At 40.9% G+C, this 22309-nt stretch overlaps 1 protein-coding gene across 5 annotated transcripts in view; it reads left to right on the forward strand.

Moving 5' to 3' along the window:
- Positions 1 to 23: 23 nt before the first annotated feature.
- The window catches only part of LOC308199858 (uncharacterized protein), a 322615-nt gene continuing 300329 nt past the window's right edge, over positions 24 to 22309 (forward strand). Inside the window, exon 1 of one of the 5 annotated variants that reach the window (XR_013955045.1) lies at positions 24 to 151. Coding sequence is in view for 1 of the 5 variants with exons in the window: in XM_080604632.1 (XP_080460758.1) it covers positions 278 to 282 (5 nt within the window). In the remaining 4 variants the exon portion in view is untranslated. Of the gene's footprint in view, positions 152 to 194; positions 283 to 22309 lie in introns of those variants that run through there. The other 4 variants (XR_013955046.1, XR_013955047.1, XR_013955048.1 and 1 more) reach the window with 4 other exon arrangements.

The raw sequence follows: 22309 nt of genomic DNA on the forward strand, positions 1-22309 counted from the left end.
GAAAACTTTTCTGCAGTGAAGACCCTGCTTGACTTGACTCAAAGGGGTCGCAGCTGTGGCTGTCATTAGCGGATAAATTGCACCAGCTGGTTTCTTGCAGCCCTTTGGTGGCGGTCTGGTTGGTGACTAAGAGTTAATGCTTCCTCTTTAGGTAAGGATTTTTAATTTTTCCGTTATTTGTATTTTTTAATACTTTCAGATATGTTTCTATTTCATTTATTTTTTTCTAAAGAACGGGAAAACAATATGTCTGTTCTAGGAGAAGGATGAGTATGTGATGAGGTCTGTTCTGTGGGAGAAGGTTTGTTTGTTTGTTTGTTTAATGTTGCTGTAAGTGTACTGTGTGATTAAACTGTGAATGTGCTTAAGTCTGCTAGTGTTTTTCTTGAAACAATTGAGTTTGATGTGGTAAGTTCATGCTGAAGTTGGAAACAATTAATGCGTTTGGTTGCAAATGAATGCAATGAATTCTACACTCAGAAAACATGTATTCTTCATCTGGGACAACAGTGGTGTGTTGTAACTGTAAGCGGAATAAAACAAAAATTGCTGCTTTGGTAATAGATATCTTCTTAACCAACGTACCGCATCCCACTGAGCACAGAGAAGTGCAGTGGTGGCCTGCGTTGGCGCTGAAATGGTTTCAGGAGTCCTAGGGATATCCTGAAAAAGGAGTAAATTAATTTTGTAAAATCAAGGAAAGATATAGGGAACTGTGCTCTGGTCCTTTGTAGACAGTGAAGCCTCTGAGTACCAAGTGCTGGAAAGGTATATTGCAAGAGGTGGTCATGCTAAGCATCAGAAACCCTGTGTCTGGGTTCTCCACTGAGAATTCCAATGTGTTAATGACCCTTGGATTTTTTGTGGAGTGGTTTGTACAATTGGGGATGTTTCCAAGCATTGTCTTTTTGTCTGTGGCTTAGAGACATCTGTTTCACTTATTTGTGCCTCAGAAAGAGCAGTAGGTGTGGGAACGTGAGTTTTAAACCCCCTCTGAGTGCACGTGGAGTTCCCAGCAGTGTTTGGAGGCTCTGCTCTGGCCTCTGCAGGGCTCAGCGTGGACGTGCCGTGGGCGTGCAGCACTGTGGGTCAGCGTGGATGTGCTATGGGCGTGTAGCAGTGTGGGTCTCCTCCCTGGACTGCGTCCTTCCCTGGCAGTGCGGCTGGGCTTTGCTGGAGGTGTTGGGTGTGTGAGAGACCAATGGCCAGAAAGCCAAGTCATCTTTCCTTCCCCAAAGGAGGGGTGTGTGGTGGTGGCGGTGGGGGGGTGAAGCCAACTTCTTGTCCTGGCTCTCATCAGAGTGCTTTTTGCATCACTCTGGGCAGGGAACCAGGCAGCCCCACAAGTCTGTGAGTTACCTACGTGCCCTCTCACCACATCAAAACTTGCTCCTGGTGGAGGATGGTGAGACATGATGCTTCTTAGTGGCTGACCGGGGTCACATCACAGCATTGCTCTGCTCTGTAATGCCAAGAGCTGAGCTTCAGTCCTGCAGTTCATGTGCAGAAGATGGAGGTGCCTGAGTGGATACCTGGAGCCTGTCTGGTGTCTCTAAGTAGGTAAAGGGAGAGCCGTTGACACGTGAATCCTTTCGTAGTTCAGAGTTGACCATGGGAAGACTTTTTTTCAAGTGTATCATTAATTTAATCCAATCACCTTCTGGCCCCTCATACTTTTTTTTTGTTGTTGTTAATAGAACCATGTCAAATATGGTTGTCGTTCTTTTCCAGCAACAAGGAAGAAACTAAAGAAAAAGAGTCAAGTGCTGTGTACAAGTTGTTTTGGCTCTTCGTCTGTGCATAACTCATCCTTATTACCTTCTGTAATGACTTTAATAATGACTAATGTGATGCTATAACAAAACACGGTTATTACTGTACTGAGAGTTCAGGAAATAAATTACAAAAACACTTAACTCACAGGAAGGTTTTAAATATCTTGCTGAAAGCTGCCAGACCCAGGTTCCCAGATCTCTCTCTGCAGAGCAGGTGTTAGCTTTGGACATACCTTTAAAGACTTTAAAAAGCTTGAGTCTTGTAGTTTGCCACAGGAGCTTAGAGCAAATTCATGTTTCTAGGTTTTAAACCCTGAGCTGGAGTACAAGAGCCCTGCACAGGAAGGTAAGGAAAGGTGTAACAAGGTCATTTTGAACCACATATATTCAGGTTGTACTTTTAAAGTCAATTCTAAATTTAATTGAAAGCTGAGGGCAAGGGAGGCAGGGTGGCAGTGAGGTGCTGATTTATTTTGAAGTGTGTCGGAAGCCGTGCCATTGAATGCTCAATGAGCCGTGATCTGAATAAAATGGCACTGGGCGAGTCAGTAGGAAGGGAGCTCATGCTAGAAGAAGGAGCTCGGCTGGGGACCATGAGCGCCGGTGCACACGTGTGCGGCCTTTTCCCAGGTTCTGGTGCTCTCAGGTTAACAGCAGCATATGAACGTGTGGAAGGTGGCAACCAAGTTGTGTATTTAACCAAAACTTCCACCAGAAGATTTTGCAGGGATTTTATTGCACTGGAGAAATGATGTATGAACAGAAATCGACCAGATATGAGTATTTTAAATGGAACTGAAGAAGGCGATAATTTCACTAAATTCATGCTCAGTTTGAGCAATAGATTTTCTCTTCCCCCTTGTTTTTTAAGGTGTTCAAGAGATCCACTGGTAAGGGAGATGATGTGCACTCTCAGTGCAAATGGAGACTCTGAGTAGATGCAGAGCCTTGTCCTGCCTCACCCAGCAGGTGAGGGGAAGGTTGGAGGAGTTGGTCTTACTACTAGTAGACTGCAGTTGCCTCCTCTAGTCTACAGTTTCTGAAAAGGCTTCCCAAGTCCAGTTTGGTCCTTCTCACCTTATGATTTATGGAGTATAAAACTAGTCCTTCCACCTACATTCATTCACTCCAGTCTATCGAAGAGAAGACTTGCACGGACTATCAGTTGTGTTGACTACTTGTACCGTATCTAGACCCAATACTGTCTGAAGACAAACTGTTTTTTACTCCTGTGGGTGTTACAACCTGCCAGAACATGACACTTGTGTTTTCCTGTCATGCACTGAGCTGTATGGAGCAGGGAAGACTAATCTGTCTATGCTAAGCTGAACCAGGTAAAGGACATTCATCTAGGTCTTGACGTTTTACAGTCACATACAGGCAAATTTTTATGTTAACAGCTCAATTCGTGTTTCCAGGCCTCCTTCCTTTAACTGATGCATGGCAGGGGGTGGGTGGGATGGGGGGAAACTGATTTCTTTCTCCTTTTTTTTTTTTTTGGTTTGGTAATATGGTGTTAGTCCACTGTGTCATCTCTGTTTATTCCATCTGGTGAAGTGGTCCAACTACTAGCAAATAGTAATAATAAAAAAAAAAACAAACAATCAAAACTGACAGGGATCAAAAGCTATTCCATGCAGTCTCTTCTTATAGAATTGAAGTATCATAGTTATTTTTTTCCATTCAAAAAATATCCGTCTGACTAATTAAACTTATTCTACAAGTAATGTTTTTGGGTTTGCCAATTAATGAAACATCACCAGTTAAGGTTATGCTAGTCATCTAAAGTTGTCCCCATGTGATTTATACACAGGGGATGGACGTCTCTCTCTTCATTATTTGTGAGAATTTTTTGGTAATAAATTCTGTGATCTATCCTTTGGTTTTCTTGTCTCCCAGCTGAGCTCCTCCATCTAGCATGAGCTCCCTTCCCACTGACTAATACTTCCAAGTTAATTAATTAATATTTTGAGTTTTCTTTCTCTTTAACTACCAAATGGGGTTGCAATCATAAGCACATTTTTAAACCTCTTAGTACTGAAAGGAAGACCTAAATAACTTCTAAATCTGTAAGACAATGTTGAGAAATGTACTTGCTTAAATTTAATCCATCACTCTGTGCCAGCAACACATATATCTGAAAGGTCAGAGAATCATTGAGAGGGAGAAAAACAATTAATTTGGTATCAAAAAGGTAATAGGATAAGGCCTTGCCAACTCTCTTCTATTGTTCTGCCGCATTAACTTCAGCAGGTCAGATGCCACTGGTCGTTGACCTCAGGCTAAACAGGGTCAGCCCAGGCTGATTACAAAAGAGATGTGTTTGCACTTACCCAAGTGTGTCTTAAAAAAACTGAACCCACATCTGTGTTGTTCCTGGGGAGGAACACAAAGGATAAACATTTTTCAATGCAAATATCACTTGCAGAAGATTCTGCATGAGGAATGGTGTCTCCCATCTCCACACGGCCCCTGTGCCTGGGTCCTTCTTACCGCTGCGACGCATTGCAACTCCAGACCTACCAGTAGGTGCATGTCAAAGAACTCGTGATGCACTGGGAAAATATGCCGTGAAAGGAACTGAAGGAAAACAATTGTATGCTTTTTTTTTCCTGAACTTTGCTGCCAGGCATGATTTCAGTAGGAGGTCTACTCTAAGAGGTGCTGCTGATGTTAGGAAAACAGAAGATATCAGTGGGTTAAATAATTCTCTCCTAGGGGTTGGAGGGGAGAGGAACACCCCAAAACTTTCTATCCCTGTAGTTCTGTGTGGTTGGTCTGGCTTCTCTTCTTTTTTTTTATATGCAAGCCTTTAGTAAAGCTCATCCCAATGTAGTGGGTCATATCTTGGTGTCAGCCTGTCTCTTAAATTCACCTGCCTAAACCTTTGGCATCTTGCTCTGTGCTCCTGCTGGGGTGAGAGGTGCTCATCTCACTGCTGGGTCGGCTCCCTAGGTGTCATGGTGCTCTGCTGTATTGCCCCAAAGGTTGGTTTTCTGGTGTAGCTCTGTGTGGCTAAGACCTGGGTGAGGATACTGTCTTGTGTATGTCCTTGCAGCAGCTTCTGGTGTTTTTGGTTGAATTCAGCCAAAGCTCACCAACTGGGAAAGACCTACAAGCCTCTACAGGATTTGTAATAGCAGGGTGTAGGGCAGAGAGACTCTGGAAGTCTCCTAATTGGAGAGGAGGAAAGATTCTTAATGTCAGCTTGCTTTTAATAGTAAGGAAACCATAGGGAGAAGACTGTAGCTCAGGCACAGACATGATTATAGAGAAGACAAACTAAAATAAGAGGTAAATTGTTGGAGACCTGGATTCTGTAGCTTTTCAGTTTTCCAAAGCTAGCTTTTAGACCCTGACTGGAAGGAAGTATCTTATTTTTGTACCTTATGTCAGGCTGCCCCATCCAAGGCATCCAGCTTGCATCTCTGGAGTTCAGACGATTTTAATAATTACAAAGCTGTAAATATTCCAGCTGACAGATGTGAACTGGAGTATCACTGTGTTGTAAAAACATTTGAGAGACTAGCTCCAGGCTAGAGACGGTTAGCTAATTGGAAAACTTCTACTTTTATGTGCCATCTACCTGCTTAAATTTTAATAGGATTTCTCCCCTGAAGATACTCATTTGCTCTATGGCTGAGACCTTTTGGAACCAGTTAAATTCTTATTACCTTTATTGCTGGGCTTGATTCTACAAAGTGCTGGGCATTCCCCACCCGTGCTGGAGAACATTGGGTGTAAGCTTGATTTTTTAAACACCGGTGTTTCTAATGCAGATAGTGAAGACTGCTAACTGTGCAAGTGTTTTCCAGGAAAGGAACAAGTGAAAACAGGGCTCTGGTAATTGCTAGTAAGTATATATTGCTTAGTGGAGATTGGGTGGGCATGGGGCAATGACAATCCTCGAAGTAAGAAAAGTAGGAACCATTTGCATCTGTAAAAATATATAACTGCAGCAGTGCTCTTTGGCTCAAGATCATGCAATTACAAGCATTATTTGGCAAGATTTCTTGTGTGTTCTTGAGTGCTACTAGGCTTTGTTTCATGGTACCCAACAGTCCTCTGTCATCTTCCTCATTTGAAGTCTTCCTTCATGCAATGCTTTCATTTTTGAACACCCACAGGTCATATAGGTAATGCCTTAATTGTCTTCATTGCTGTGCCAGCAGGTGATGGCCTGCTGTGCTGAAGGCACCCAGGTGCAGGTATTCCTGCATCAGGAAATAGCGAAGCACATACATGTGCACATACATGCACTGTGCTCAGACAGCTCAGAAAACAAATCAAAGGGTGGGAAATTAGTACTGAATGAAGATTAAGTTAGATATGTGGAAATGTAAGAAGGATTTTGCCTAGCTCAAGCTGTCCTGTGGTGTCTGTCACTTAGAAACCCAATTGCACGGTCAACTGCAATAGCATGAAAGCCCATCAGCCCAGTAATCTCCAGTTTGTAATTGATTCTGCTTCTACAAATGTTAGCTAAAGCAAAAATCTGCATTAAGGTAAGTGCTAAACATCCATCAGCCTGACTGATTAGTCAAAGTAGGAATAGCTGGAGAAATGCATGCTATTTGCCATCAGATTAAGTGAAGTTTTGCTTCCACAGTCAGAAAGCTAATAATTTGCTTGCAATGGGATCAATTCAGTTTTCAGCTCTGCTTGCCTTTGAAATCTGTGTTTGAATGCACATCTCTTCAGGTCACAAGGCAGATGGGCAAAATAAAAACATTTTCTGATTAAATAAATATCAAAAGAGATTGGCTAAAGAAGCGTTTGAGTTCCAAAGACTGAACAACTAAACTAGACAATCAGTGGGTCAGACTCCTGATACAAAGACCAAATTGGATCTACCTGTAAGATTATCTAAATCTTCCCTGATATAACTTCCTTTGTCTTATTTCTATTTTTCTTTGTGGCTTTGTTTTCTTAAAGCAAGATCAGCACACTTGCTGATATCTGTTTCTATGAGCCTGTTAACATAACCATGCTGTTGTGAACTGGGCAACTAAATTCCACAGCTAAAACTGCATTCAGGGAATATGTTCCCACAGTGTAATAAATACATTTACTTAGTGGGTAAATAATACTGAATATGAAAAACTCATTTTTGAAACACTTTGGAATGATTACATGTGTCCATATTAAAATTATTCCTTGTCTAGCCAAAAATACGGCATTTGCTGATGTTAAACAATTATGTGGCAGATCATATTACTTTCTTTTCTGGTTTATATAACTCAGCAAGGCATCATGAATTACAAGTTTTATGATATCCTACTCCTACTTTCATTGAACGTTCTAGTAATTTAAACTTAAAATTCACTTATAAAAATGTTCTCTAGCAATCATAGGACTCTTAAGCTTAGAGAAAATAAATGCAAGAAGGTTATAAAGAGATTAAAACTCAGTATTCTTTGTATTCAAGCAAGTAGCTGTGAATATTTTTTTCTCTACTTGCTTATCTCTGAGGTAAGCATCTTGCATGTACCTTAATAATAAATCCAGTGAGTATAGAGCAGCTCTGCAGCTCAACAGCAGCCCTTCCCTTGGCAAAGTGCCATAGGATTTTTAATAACCACTGGTGGTCAGAACCCTGCTTTTCCCACTGACAGTGGTCACCTGTAGCCATGAGTGCTGGGCTAGCAGACTTGATGTCCACAGAGCACGCTTACCTGAATCAGTGTATAGAAGATAGAGAAGAACGAGCATCTCTGCGGGCAGCAGGAAGCTTCCCGTATGGACCTGCTCATCCTGGCAGGATGCTTAGAAGGTGTGTGGGGTGTGAGCTCTGCTGAAATGTTCCCTGCAGTCAGGGTGAGTTGTGAGGTTTCTCTCCTGTGTGGGTGCTGTGGTTTGTGTCCATGCTGTGTCCTTCTTCTCTGCTAGGACAGGTGCTTTATCAGAACTGGCTGTTCCCATGACCCTCATAAGGCTGCTACTTCCAAAGGTCTTTTTCAAAGGTAGCTGAAGCTGGTCCTCAGGTTCAAAAAGGGAGCAGGAGAAGCTGATACCAGGATCACATAGACTGGGTTCCTAGTGCTTACTGTGACGTCTTACATAACCAGCAGTGCTGTCAATTCTCAAGCTTGCCAATGAAATTTCTCTACAAGGGCTTTCTCTTCCCTTGTGTGTGTCTTGCAGTCTGCGTGTGTATGCAGATACAGTCGTGCGTGACTGGGCAAGCTGAGTGGTGAAATTCAGTGGAAGGATGTGTGCTTGCCATGCTTCTGTCCACAGCAGAGAAACAGAAAGAGTTTTGGCCTCTGTGGGGGTAACTTTCTTTGGTGAGACTTTCAGCTGACTTTTCTGGCCCAAAAAGAGTCGATGAGACTTTGTGTAAGGACCTAAACATTTAGATACATGTGAACTAAATAAAACCACCAAACCATGAGCAGTTTATCTGAGGTTACAATAGCTTAATTTCTTAGGCATCCTTGTTCAGAAATGAGCAACAATTCAGCCTTTAATACAATGTTGAGCTGTGATTCATAGTTGGTAGTAGGAGAAAGCAGTGAACTAATTGCTTGGATCTGGTCAGCAGACAGTGAAGCAGCTCCCTTGTCCGTGATACCATGCCCCTTCCCTTGCTGATTATTCACCAGAAAACATCCTACGGTCTCATTCATAAAGTCCAGTAATGACAAGAAATGTCAGGAGTATCTGCTGAAAGAGTGGGAGGCTGACAGAGCAGCACATTGTGAGTATGCAAGAGCAGCTCTGCATTTCCTCTGGGGTTGTTTTCAGTTCTTTTGTCAGCTGATTACATGGTCTTTTATAATTTCTAATCTACAGAATAGAGCTATTTGCTTGTGGATTATGTGAAAGTCGCAGGCTTATGCAAAAGAAAAACAAAATAATCTGGAAGTGGATTCTGTTGGCAAATGTTATACTTCATTTAGGTGTTTTTTATCTAAAGGGGAGCTTAATCTAGGGGTGTGGGGTGTGTGTGTGTGTGGGGGGGACAACAAAACCAGCACCACACCAGAACAAAGCACAGCTTCTGTCAGTCTTTGAGATTTCAGCCTTATGGTGTTAATTCAGCAGTGCTCCCAAGCATGTGGCTTAAATTTCTTGTCCCCACTCAGCAAAATATTTTTAATACTACTTAAAGTTAAATGTTGGCTTTATGTGTTTTGGTAAATAGGAGTGGAGTTAAATGTGTGCTGAAGTGCTTTGCTGATTCTTGGGCCTGTATGCATTAAACACTATAAACAAGTTTATTGTATTTACTGTCATCTCTGTTGTTAATGAGAATAGCACGTACCTATCTTGATGTTTTTTATGTTAGTCTGTGGGAGTGAGAGCTGAGTCGCTGCAGAGAGAAGTCTCTGTGCTATTGGGATATGAGCAAAGTGAGCTGTGAAATATTTTTGCTGACCCCTGGACTTATTTGGGTAGACCTGGGTTTGCAGTCTCAAGGGGAGGGAGGGGTAGGAAGTGTCAGATATGCCTGTTATGTGATGTATCTACAATCAAAAATATCCTTTTGATACTTTTATCTTTTTTTCCTCCCCACCACGAATACCATCCTAGCTATTGAGTCTCAGTCAAGGTGACACTCAGCAGTGTATATGTATATAAATATATACGAAGAAGTGGTGAAATAAAAAGGTTCTGGTGAGCAGTATAGTTTCTTGTGGGTCTCCAGGTCCAAAGAAGGACCTTGAGATGGGACCTGAAATGAGGGAGGATTTTTCTTGGCCACTGTGAGAGTTGAACTAGTGAGAGGGATGTGAAATTCCAGCATGGATGGACGAGGGAAGGGTTTGCTCAGCTGCATGTAAAATCTCCCTGAGCTTCTTGCAAGTCTTCCATGAGACCTGCAGATGTGACTAGGTGTGTGCAGATGGCTGGTGTGATATGCTATGATTTATCAATATGAACTTTGGAAGCTGGCTTTACCTCCTCTCCTTAGCACCTGCAGCAGGCCCCCTGCTATCTGCTGTGCAAAGTGGACAGATGTGTATCAACGAGGCATGCTTTATTTTTCTTGGGTCAACATTTCACATGGAGTTTCTAGCAGGATAGTTTTGTTTGGTTTTCGCTGAGCCTCTTATTAGCATACTTCTGTTGGGGGCTGAATAGTAGTGCCAGAATAGGATCTGTGGTGGAGGGCGGTGTGCTGATACTGGGGAGTTCAACCTCCCAAGAAACTACTCTTCTACTTGAGCAAATGCGCTGTTGGAACAGAAAACTACCAAGCAAAAAAGGAGATGGTGTGCCGGTGTGGAGATAAATGGACTTGCGGATAGAATTTGGCTCTGTAATTAAAATGAACAGCCCATGGCCCCCAGTAATAAGTCTTCTGATCTCCTGATTTGCTATGAAATCTCTAAGAATGAAAGAATCTCATTGGCTTTGAAAACTATTAACGAAGAATCTCAGAAGACATTTCAGTGCTTGTTAGATTGATGTATTTGGTTGGAGGCATTAAAGGAGTTTGTCCATGAGAAAGCTTGATTTGAGAAAATGATTCTTGTTCCTGATTTTCTGGCTTAAACTGGAGTTTCAGGATTTCTGCTTCCTATTACAAAAGTACTGTTTACTTATAGCTAATATCCATGTTGTCTGCGGATTATGCAAAATTAATTTGTGTCATTACAAAATGAATTTGATAGTAAGCTGAATAGTTTTGTTAATGTGGAAATGGGGAGGAGCAGGTTGCTCAAGGCACCTAGATGCCCATCCTACTTGTGCCCCAGTCCAGCACTCCAATGAGTACATGACCCAATGTAAACAAGCATTTACTTTGCAGAAAAAATGTACAAAGCATCTTGCTCCATTACCGCACATAGGAATAAATTAAAATGAGCTGCTTGCTTGGGGAGGTACGTGACTCTTCACTGAGTCAGAACAGGGCATTTGGCTTCTAAAGGCACCAAAAATATTGTATGCTCTGCTTGTACTCTATTTGTAAAAATACTCCCTTCAAGGAGTTTAGCGTTGACTTATAGTAGTTTTTTTGTCTCAAAGATTACAAAGTGGTTTATATACTGTTTATGTAGGGATTACTTTATTTATCTGTCAGCTGTCTCTCAGGACTTGACAGCTGTGTCTCATGATAATGCATAATAGTTTTTTAAAAAAATCTGCATTATGAGGAGCCACTCTACAAATCCAGACTCACTCACCCTGTTTACATGAAGACATGTATTTGGGTAGTAGTTTAGACTCAAGTCTGGCACAGGGAAGCCTATGCATGCTTTGTCCCAGTAGCAAAATGTTAAACTTTTTATTTATTTACTTATTCCCTCAAATGGTGCTGGACAAGATGTACCATCAAAAGGCCAAATGTGGTCTAGTCTTTGGCAGATGCTTTGAGCCTGGCTCTTACTAGTTCTGCGTGCATTCTGCAACTCTGCCTGGCATTGAAGCGTGGTTGGGAAGCACCATCCAGGAGACTCAGCAGCTTTTGTTGTTATTCTCCATGTGTTGTAGGCAGCTTTTGTGTTTGTCTAGCTGTGAGATAGAAAATATGTATTTCATTCCTGTTATAAAAACAGAGCTGAAGCAACAGAAAGCACGATTGCCACTAACCTTGGAAATTTGGAAGCAAGTTAAAAAGTAGGAGAGAATTCAGATCTTGTGCCTGTGACCTTACGGGCTTCGCTTCTGGCCTTGATCCCAAATTCTGTTACTCAAGTCTTATTTCTTGTTTGTTTGTTTGTTTCTCTTTTTTGTTTATATTTTATGGAGCTAAATCAAATCCTTAGGATGGCTCAATCATTCCTTTTTGCTGGAAGGTCCAGAGAGTTAAAGCTTTACCTTGCTGGTCCTCAAGATGCTTGTGCTGTTACTTTTTCACAATAGATTATTGTCATGAGGAAGGTCACAGGGACAGGGCTTTGATGCTAAGACAACTCAATATAAAACCAAGTAGTTTCAGCTGCAAAATATTGGTACATTTATATGCAGATATTTATATTTACACATAGCGCTTTATTTCATGTCCTTAGTCATAAGAACAGGTGTCTCTCTTCCTGCTCAGAGCTGGTGTTTTTCCCAGGCACTGTCCCTGTGCAGCCCTTGTTTTCTGTTCCACCGGCCAGCACTGTCGTCCTTCTGGTAATAACCACAAGAGCCTGTTTTGTTCCTGCAGAAGTCAGGGGAGGAAAGGCTTGTCCTGCCTGGCAGAAGTTGTGCTGCCCCTTGCTTTCATTTGGACTCTTCCTCTAAATCTACAGGACATCAAAACTTTCCCCCATGTGATGCAGGCTCTGTGGCCTGTTCTGAAATGAAACAATGGCTTCCCTATATTCTGGGATCTGTGCTAGAAAGTGTCTGTCTGCCTGGCTAATGGGGTTCAGGCTGTTTCTGCCATAAAGGGCTGGTTGTCTTTTGCATGATGGCCTTTGATAGATGTTCTGGGACGATACCCCCTTAGAGTATAAGGGGAGAGGGTAACAATTGCAGCCATGAATGTTTTGTTTAAGATTGAAATCACACACAATTTGAAAAAAATATGAAATAGAAATTAACTGTATCACAACAGGTACAGATTCTGTTTCCTAAATCACCCAGAGGTGATGTGTAGGTGTGAATGTATACTGTTTGTCAAGTTAATTTTAGCTAGACAAGGTAGCAAAAGAATTGAGAAAAAAAAGTTTTTTTTTTTTTTTAATGGAGTCAATAGTCTCAGGTGGGCTTGAAAATATGAAGTCTTAAAACTTTGAAAATAAGCTGGGGTGTGCTGCTCCTGCATTGATCTTTGCACTCGGGTTACATAGAGAAAGCTTGTTTGCAGATATCTTGCTGGCACAGTTTTGGTACACTTCTGCCCAATTTTTAGAAATAATGTGAGGCCAGTTTTTGAAAAACAAGACCTACTTTTGACAATGTAATTATGTATCACTGGAATTTAGGTTGTGCTGATGCAAAGTTTGGTTATGCACAAGTCCATCTAATCACTGTTCATGATCATGTATCACTGCTGTCTGACTTCTACCTCTTGAGCAGAATTGTGTGTTCTTCAGAAATATAGGGATCACTCGAAGGGAAAATGAAAAACAAAGACAAAAGTGTTCTTGGTTTTCTTTAATTACTTTTGGAAGTTTTGTCAGGATACTTAAGAGTTTTGCAAAAGGGAGATCTTGAAGGGAATTTTGTGTGCAAAGATTTAATTTTGAAGAGAAAAATGACTATTCTCAGATGAAAAACATCCAAAGTATAGTTTGAAACTGAAAAAAGTGAAATTTGAGGAAAGTAAATGGGAGAATAAAATTGGGAGGGAAAGAAGTATCTCTTGCTGCTTAGGAGAAGGCTTTAATAACAAAAGCAAGTGTTTTTTGTGCATGTTCTATCTCAAGGGACATTCATGGCTGAGACTCCTGTCTGATACCAGTATAGCATCCATCGAGTGTTGATGTCTGACATTAGAACACTAAATAACCCTCTCTTGCTCTAAGTTTTTGTGTTTTTTTAAGCACAATTGAGTTTTTTGCAGCTGTGCCTGACAATTTCTGTAAGACTGCAAAGTCATTGTTTCCTCTGCAGCTTGGATTCCTTCCTGTAAACAGAGATGTGCTGACTGCAGGGTGCTCACGCAGCCATGGCCGTGTAAGCTGTCAGACAATAGTTCACATCATGTACATTAAGTCAGAACATTCCTGCTTGGTCAACTCGGGTTTTGACAACCATTGTTCTTCTTGTGTGTGCAGTATAGTATCACAGGCAAATAAGGAAAGTTGCTTTTTATTAATAACTGTATGAATTGGAATGAAATAGTGTCCTAACTATTTCAGTCAACCTGAAAAGAAAATCCCTCCTGTCAGGATATTGACAACACACTCAACTAATGAAACACAAGATGCAAGGATTGCATCACAAGAACATTTTCATCAGCTAAATACGCCCCAGGGCAAGCTGGAGATACATGGTTACTTTTGGAAGCTCATTAACTTTCTGGTAGTGTCCTTTAGGTTGTTACATCCTGGAAAAATATTTGTTTCCTATCGTTCAACTCTGTTTTCAGATCACTTTCCAATGACAGTGCTTGTTTGCCAAGTCCAAGATTACTTACAAAGGTCTACGCTACTCCCACTGGATAGAGATAATTTATCTCTATCCACCTATTTATATTTAACACAAGGAGCACTAGCTGAAATTATTATGGGTTATTGCTCTAACCTGCAAGAGAAACACATGCTGGCTTTGTGGTGTATGGTCTGAGCAGATGTGGAAGTGTGAATCACTGGGACAAAAATGCTTTCTGGAGAAAAGCAGTTTTGCTGCACTCCTTACTACTTTGCCGTTTTTGAATACAGTGAAGGAAGCTATTTTGGAAGATTAGGTTTGAGAGACAAAAATCAACGAAGGTGTCTCCCTACCCCAGTTAAAAATAGTCTCAAACATTTTCTGTGTATTTGGCTCTACATCCTTGCTTTTTTTAAAAAAATTATTATTATTATTTAAAATCAAATCTGTGCTAGGTGACACAGCCTTGCTGCAGAGCAGCTTTGGCTTTGTTTTGTTTGCTCATCACTTCTAGTCAGAAAGGAATAAGAGGAAACTATTGATGTGCTACAGAAGCGGTTGACTATTGCTTCAGGAAACCAGCCCTTAGCACTCAGGATAAACACCTGAACAGCTCTCTTGTCCTGGGCCAGTGAGCAATAGTGATATTTCTTCATATGGCATGTCACCAGTGTCTAGTAGCCTCTGAGGTCTAGCAGACAAGAGGTAGAAGTATTATGGGCCAGTTCAGTCTAAAATGTAATCACCTGTGGCCGATAGACCTTAGACAAACTGTTTCAGATGCCTAATTTTGGTCTCCCCTCTTAAAATATCTTATTCATGAGAAAAGGTAGAGAAAGCCAATCATCCACAAACACAGAACAAATTAGGACAAGGCAGAGGGAAGTGTTTCAGAAGATGTACTGCCAGAGTGTAAACAGATAAATTTGTACCCCTTGCTCCCCACACTGGTTGCTAATGATTTAGCAGAACACAAAATATATCTGTTTCTGTTTCAGTTTTGTTCTTGCATACAGTTCAGGTGTTCCACCCGAAGTCTTAAGGTTCAGTGTTCTTGTTTTCATGAGACAGTGTACTGGTGTGCTTGGCTCAGGTCACTGGAGATGGCATACAGCCATCTTCAATTTAGCCACCCCCAAAATTAGGCAGCTGGGCTTAGGCAGCTGGATCTTTCCCCCAGTAGCTGGTGAACATTGTTGAGCTCAAGAAGTTGCTTTGTCCCACCCTTCAGGCACCCAAAGTGAGGTGAGTCACACTCTGATCCTTCCTTTTTTCCAAAGAATATTCATCTCCTCCATTGCTGCCCTCATGGCTCTGCCCATTGCTTTGGAGGTGGAAATGACCAAGGGAATGCTCATGTGGTCTGGGCTAAGCCCAGGCACAGGCCAGGCTGAACCTGAGCTGGGGAGGATTTATTTAAGGAATTGGTCACTTTACTTTTGCGAGAACAGTGAGAGAGCCAAAATTTTGGCATTAGAGAAACAAAGTTCTGATTTGAGCTTTTTAATGAGATTTTATTACCTGTCATTATAAACCGTTGTGCTCCTAAAGAGTGTTCTCATAACAGCTTCAGCTTCTCTAAGTTGTTTCTCTGTCTTCATCCTTCTGCCCCTTTGCTCTGGGAGCATTAGCACTTTGACCCAGCTCACCACAGGGCCAGAGCTCATCTGGCAGGAAACCAGCCCACCCCAAATAGTGCAGGTAGGGCTGTGTAGCAGCTTCGGAAAAGCTGTTGGGCCTGGGAACCAGATCATCAGTTGGATGACTTCAAGCACGTCAAAAAAGTTGAAAGCAGATTGTTGAGACTTGCAAAGCAGGAGGTTTAGTTGCTGAATCAAATTCTGCTTTAAGAGGCAAAAATTTGTTTGCTGTCTGCCTGGATGAAGGAGTCCTTCAGGTGATGCTAGCAGGTGTCACTAGTAACCTGCACGGTGGTCATCAGCCACCTTTGTCTTCAGTGTCAGGTGTCTGACATCAAGGTAGAGGCAGAACAAAATGCAATGCTGACTGCTTGGCATCCCCATTTTCTGACACGGGAAGGTGAAAAATCTACACAAATAATATTGATTCCCCTGCTAACTAACCAGTAGGCTGTGTTTATAGGTAAGTTTTTCTTTCAGTACTGGATTCTCTTAGGGTGTTCAAGCAGCCACTTCCAGTGAATGCTGTGGGGGCAAGAAGGATGAGAGATGGAGATAGATACTTTATGTGCATTGGTCATTTTATTGGCCTGGGCCATGCCAGCCTGCAGGCTTCCTTAAATGCTGTTTGTTGAAGTCTGGTGGAGCCTTTTGTGGACCAGTCTAGCCAAGAGATATTTCCTCCCAAGGGGGAGGGAGCGAAATGCATCTGGAAAGTCTGCAGGAACCAAGGCCTCGACTTTGGATCTGCCTATACCTGTCACACAGTAAACAAAGCTCCCTGGGAGGACTCGGGGTTAGCCGAACACCTTGGTCACACACTAAGCAAACTATCCCCCAGGTGTGCTTGCAGAACAGACTCTCCATCAGCGTCCTGTCATGCACAAAATGTTTATCCAATTTGTCAAGATAATCTTTCTTCAAATAAGCTCAGGTCCTAGGCCTCAGAACAGCCCAATTTCAAGCAGTATGAAGTAACTCTTTTTTTCCCTCCTTTTCTTGCCCTCCCCTCCACCCCCTCTTTAATCACTGTGTCAACTTTTCCTTGGCTTTAAGCAAACTGAAAGTAATTATATCATTCTCAAGTGAGTTATCTTTTGACTGAGTTAGCTGATTTGTAATTTACTTCAAAATGCTCCCAAGTTGTGGTATCCCTTTCCAAACACACATTCTCAGATGTTTCACAAAATTGAGCTCATCAGTGACCCAACGGTTTGTTTATACTGACACGTATAATAGCTAACTAATGATAACTAATTTAGGACATTTCTAAAGAAATAGAAGTTAGGTGTGTGTGTGTGTGTGTGCTTTTTCTCCCCTCCTTAATGGTAGCTTTACCCATAGTTCTGGTTTTCCTTAGGGAGTTTAAAAGAGCCTTTACATTGTCATTTTCTGTTTGAAGCTGTCAATACATTTTAACTCTATTCTGAAGTATGGATTAATAATAGATCAGGTGTTACTGCCTAAGACAATGCTCACTCCTTTTTGATAGACAACAGTTGCTTAGTTTTATTGCATAAAGGATATTACTTCTGTGATCACTCAGAACTGTCAGATGGAAAGCAAATTGTGCGTTTTTCCTGAGTGTTCCCAAAGAATTGAATGTATATCCAAAAATAGAAAGATAAATCATCTATTTTTTCCCCTGATGTTTCATTCATTGATTTCCTCCCTTCTCCCTCCCTCTCTAGCTGATACTACAGAATCTGCCATTTGGTTTTCACTTAAATTAAGGTGGAGCCAAGCTTCGTGTACTCCTGCTTCTTCACAGCTAAGATCCTGAATCCAAAAGGGCTGCTCTATGTGCTGCTTCCTTTTAAGCTTTGTGGGTAAAATCCTGCTCAATTTGAGATGATGGATGTGTTCCCGTGGGGCTGTGAGAGCCGAAAATAGTCAGTGGGTTAGACGGGAAACTTGCAGGAGGAGATAGGTAGGAGTCTGTGTGTGTTCTTACATTGCATCCATCAGTGCAACGGCCAGGTCACAGCTATTTTTGAGCTTTGCATTAGAAAGCCTGTGTTTAAAACCTGATTTTAAAAGGTATTAAGCAGCACCAATCATTATGTTAATGAGGCTCGTTGTTTTGGGAAGAATTGCTGTGTTTAAACACACTGGTGATACCCTATTTATTGCTTGAGAGAAGGAAATAGTAAAATGTGCCTGTGCAGCAGATTATGAATTGGAAGAGAAAAAAAATCCTTCATTCTTAAAAACAGCCATGTTCACTTTTCTCTGTGTAGATTCCAGTTGGATTAATTGGCCAAACTTTAGTAAGTGGTAGCCTCCATACATACCTCTGGCAGAGCAAAGGGGCTACAGTAGGTGAACAAATGTAACCTCCCTGTTTCCTGCTTTATGCAGTCAATTCTAGAAGATCAGAAAAGTTAGTTTTTGGATTACAATGTGGCAAAAAATTAATGGATTAAAAAGTGTCTAGAGCTGCTATAAAGATAACGATTGGTATTTACATAAGTAAGGGATGTGATAGCCAATAAATAGAACTTAATTAATAAAGATTGCCATTATGCAGCTGAGGACCTTGAAGTGCTTAAAAATTAAGCCTCCCAACCCTTCTGCGTTATTGATAAGTGTTATGATTATATACCTATTCTACAATAGGTAAATGGAGACACTGTGCACTTAAGTGAATCTTTTTGCTCAAGGTCACATAATGACTTGGCAATAGAACTCGGGAATCTTCATCGCCACCTGAGGCTGGTCCTTACAATACATGTTTTTTTTTTGAATTGAGGGGAGGAAAAAAAAGGAATATATTCATGCTGGTGTCAATACAGCTCTTCTGTCTAAGGAACTATTGTCTTTGGTTCATGTGGAGTACATGTTATATGTGCTGTTCAGGGTTTTTTAATGGTAAATTAATCTTTTCTATTGCGTTGCCAGTCAAATAATTACTGTCTGTGCAGCCTCACAACTGCTAAGTTTGTTCTCTACAATTTTATTTCTGTTCATGCTCTCTCATGCTTTTGTTTGTACAACTTGGTTTGCACATTAAGCAGCACTTGTCAGACTCATTTGCAAGGAAATAACTGAAGAATTGTGCTGCATAATATTGTGAGTGAGAAGTCTGTCTTCATCTGGTTGATTTTAATAGTCGCAGGAATCACTTTGCTGGTTGCTGCATGTAAATGGGTGTGAGCAGGCACACTCAGTAGTGAAAGGGAAATGAAAAATCAGCATGTCAAAGCTAAATCTGCATTTTGTAGAGGTAAGTTACATGTTGCCTGATTCATCAAAGGCAGCAAGAAACTATTGCTTTTGGGTAGAGCAAAGGCATTGCCCTCCTTCACAGGTACTGCTAAAACTATAGAAAAGCCTTTCCTCTCTTACTGGCAGTGTGGGAAGATTCTTGTTAATCTGTCAGACTCCTTTGCTGGCCCTGTGCAAAGAGCTGTCCTGGTGCCCTGCGAAAATAATGATCGAGTACCCCCAGAAATCATTAGTCAAGAAGTATTTCTGGCAGAAGAGAAGTGTTCTCTAAGCCTATACTCTGTCAGAAAAATAGTGAAATGCTTACGGCCAACCCCAAATAATGGATGATTTACCTTTCATGAGCCAGATATTTCAGAATAATGAAGCTGGATTAAAAATACTATTTTGCCTATACTAGTGAGAGTTGAACATTTAGTCTTTTTAGATAAAATGGATTCTTAAATAACTGAAACATTCTAGGAACTGGTGTGTTTATGAGAAGTTTGCTGTTTTCTATAAACCTTACGATTAAATGCTGAGTTTTGGCTCCAGTAATGTTGCTTGGTGACTGTTGAGGGGTGGGGGAGCTTTTGGACTGATCAGGTCTTTTAATTTTATTTTTTTTAAAGGCAAAACTATTTGTTTCCAAACAGTTTTTTTTGTCATATGAGGGAGGAGAAAAAACAAAACAAAAAAAACCACCATTTTTTAAAAGATATTTTCATATTATGGTTATTGGAAAGGTATACTCTTGACTTCCTTAAGTTTTGGAATCTCAAGGACACTTTCACTTAATATTCCATATGTTTTTGTTGTCATCCTGGATGTGATGTGTTGCTATTGACCTGTAACAACTAAGGCTTTGTGTGTGGTAGGGCCGCTCCCCATTTTATAGTTGCGGCTAAAACCAAGCTCAAATCTGCTGTATGCAAACAAAACAGACACTTGCCAACAACGAATGACAAAGCAAAGTCTCTGGAACTGTTGGTTCCATGAGGAAATCAATAGTTATGAGGTTAGTCTTACTGCAGTGGCATATGGTGAAGTTCCTAGTACTCTTTGGACAGTTCTGTATAAATGGAACATCGAGCTTTGATGTTGACCCATGCATGTGTAAAAATTAAACCAAGGAACCCATCATTTTATGAAATATTATGGCAGAAGCATCACCTAATTTAGCGTTGAGACTTGTATGATTGTTTTTTTAGGAAAGGTGGACTCTTTTGTCACTTAAGTTTGAACTCTGTCAAAACTGGAGGTCAGTCCTAATTGTGTTGCTGTTGGAACATTAGAAAACATGCATGCATTTCAGTCTTGTTTTCCTCTTCCCCCAATTATTATTTGAATATGGTTTTCTTAGTAGTATTGTGTGATATTTGGGAAGAAAAAAATCAGTTTTTCAGAATTTATTCCTCTGAGTGTATCACGAGGAATGCAATCAGACAGTGGTGGTTCTTGGGAAAATCTCAACCTCACTTTGCAGACTCAAGAAGTTCAAATAATTCTGACAGCATGCAAATGTCAGTGCTTAACCAGGGATTGTCTCTGAACCTTTATGTTCATTCCTGCTTCTTGATTGAGTATTCATGTTGTTGTATGCACGAAGAAAAGGTTGCCAGATAATTCCTAACCACTCTGGCAAGCTGCACTTTGGGGCGTGGAGGGAATCATCTCTCTTATTTTGTCAGTGCTACTCCTTTGAACTCCTGGCTAAAAAGCTATAATAAAGATCTGTCTAAAAAAGAAGGTCATCAGGCAAGTGCTGAGACTTCAGGAAGTCTTAAGCAAACCTAGAGTCTTTTTTTTTGCCATTCAATTGCTCCATCTTGAGATAGACCCTTCCTCACCAGTGTGTGTTATAATGAAAATGCCAGTGCTGCTCTAACTCCTGCTGCTCTAATGTGCTTCTCCAGGGTACTTGGGCTGAATGCTGATTATTCCCTCAGTGGTGGTGCCTGTGCATGTGATACTTTGTGTAGAGCCTTGGAGGAGCAATAGCTAGTCACAAAGTCTGAAACAAAATGAGGCTGAGTCTATTCATAGGGGCAATCAGATACTGGATGGTAAATAGTATGTTGGGGAAGGTCAAAATGTAAAGAGGGGAGGGGGAGCAGCTAAGTTTAGCAACATGCCTCAAAAATGGATGTTTGAAAGCTTTCGGAATGAACATTTTTCACTTTTTAAAATAGCATATTCTGATGCTTCGAATTTATTTACCTGGCTCTTACTGTTGGAAGCTTGTTGCGAGGACGTGGGGTACAGTGGTAGTACTCTGTTACTGTGCTATGCAATACAGGATAAATAACAGTTGGTGTAGAAAGAGGAAGAACATGAATGGGAATTCAAGTAAAAGTGTTCTTAGAAGTTCTTTTCTCATGAATTGCCCCAAGGACTTCAGCTGCTTGAAAGACATATCCCAAGGGCAAACTTATTCTCTAAGAAGACAACAGACATCTGATCTTGGCAGACTAGTGTGCAAGCTCGTTAATGCCTGCATTAACTCTTTAGCTGCTAAACTTTTTTTTCTTCTTCTTGAATGTTGTCAATATCATCTTTGGAAGAAGTTGACCTAGAAATTGAAGCCGCTCAGGGAGTTTGGTTGTGAGGCTCAGTGGTAGTCTGGTTGAGACCTTAGAAATGGTTGCTTATGGAGAAAGCATTCATTCTGGGTGAGAGAGCTCTGGCTGTTGTCTTCTCTGGTCAGTGTAAGCACATTTAAAAAAAAAAAAAAAAAGGCTTCTTGCAACTTTTCTTCCATGCATTGTTTTTGTAAGTTGCCCATTGGCCTAAACATTTTCCAGGAACTCTATTTTATTTTTTTAAATACGAATTGTCAGATAAGGTATGTGCATGGGAGTCAGCAGGAATGTAGCCTCTATGTTAAAATATTCAGATGTGATTTTTTTCTTTTTGCTTCATTTAAGACTTTAGGAGCTATCCAGCTTTTTGAGATGTACAAAGCTTAATGTCCATCATCATGTGATCAGATTCTCAGAGGTGTGAGTTTTTTTTTGAGAGGGTCTATTATGTAAATCAAATGCCCACAGTCATCATGGATGTCAGTAGGAGTCCATAATCATTATAGGGGGTTATTACCTCTTGAGGAGTGATCCTCAAATGACCTAAGGAAAGTAGTTTGGAATAACTGTTTCCATTTCACTGATAGCAAAGTTTTAGTCCTGCAAAAGAAGAACCAAATGTCTAGCTTGGCATCAGTAGGTACAGTTCTGCCCATAGAGGAAGCCGTAATGTGGCCTTAACAAGAAAAGAAACCATGCAGTTTTAAGCAGATTAGATAATTGAGATTAGCCCTCTGTGATCTTGCTGTGTTTTCATTTATTTCAAAACAGTTTAACACAGAGCATGTTGAGCAATCAGTTGAAAATCACGTGCAAACACTGCCTAAGTACCGATAAGAATCGTGGAGGTAAACAATGAATTCCTACTAATGGCTAAGTCACCAAGGTAAGATCGAGTCTAAACACACACCCTTAGTTAAATATAATTTCATTAACTCAGGTTACATGGCTTCAGTAAAGGTTTTTTTCTCCTCCCTGCTCTCCACTTTCTGATGCTTGTCAAATGAATTGCATACAATCAATCCATCATTTTCAGCTTTCTTTGTCTGTACCAGAGATGTTTTTAGCTGAGCAATAACCCAGCACGGTTCTGTAAATCTCACAGCAGACCAGCACTAGATGAATGTAG

This window comes from Anser brachyrhynchus, assembly GCF_964034855.1.
Source record: "Anser brachyrhynchus genome assembly, chromosome: 9".
NCBI lineage: Eukaryota > Metazoa > Chordata > Aves > Anseriformes > Anatidae > Anser > Anser brachyrhynchus.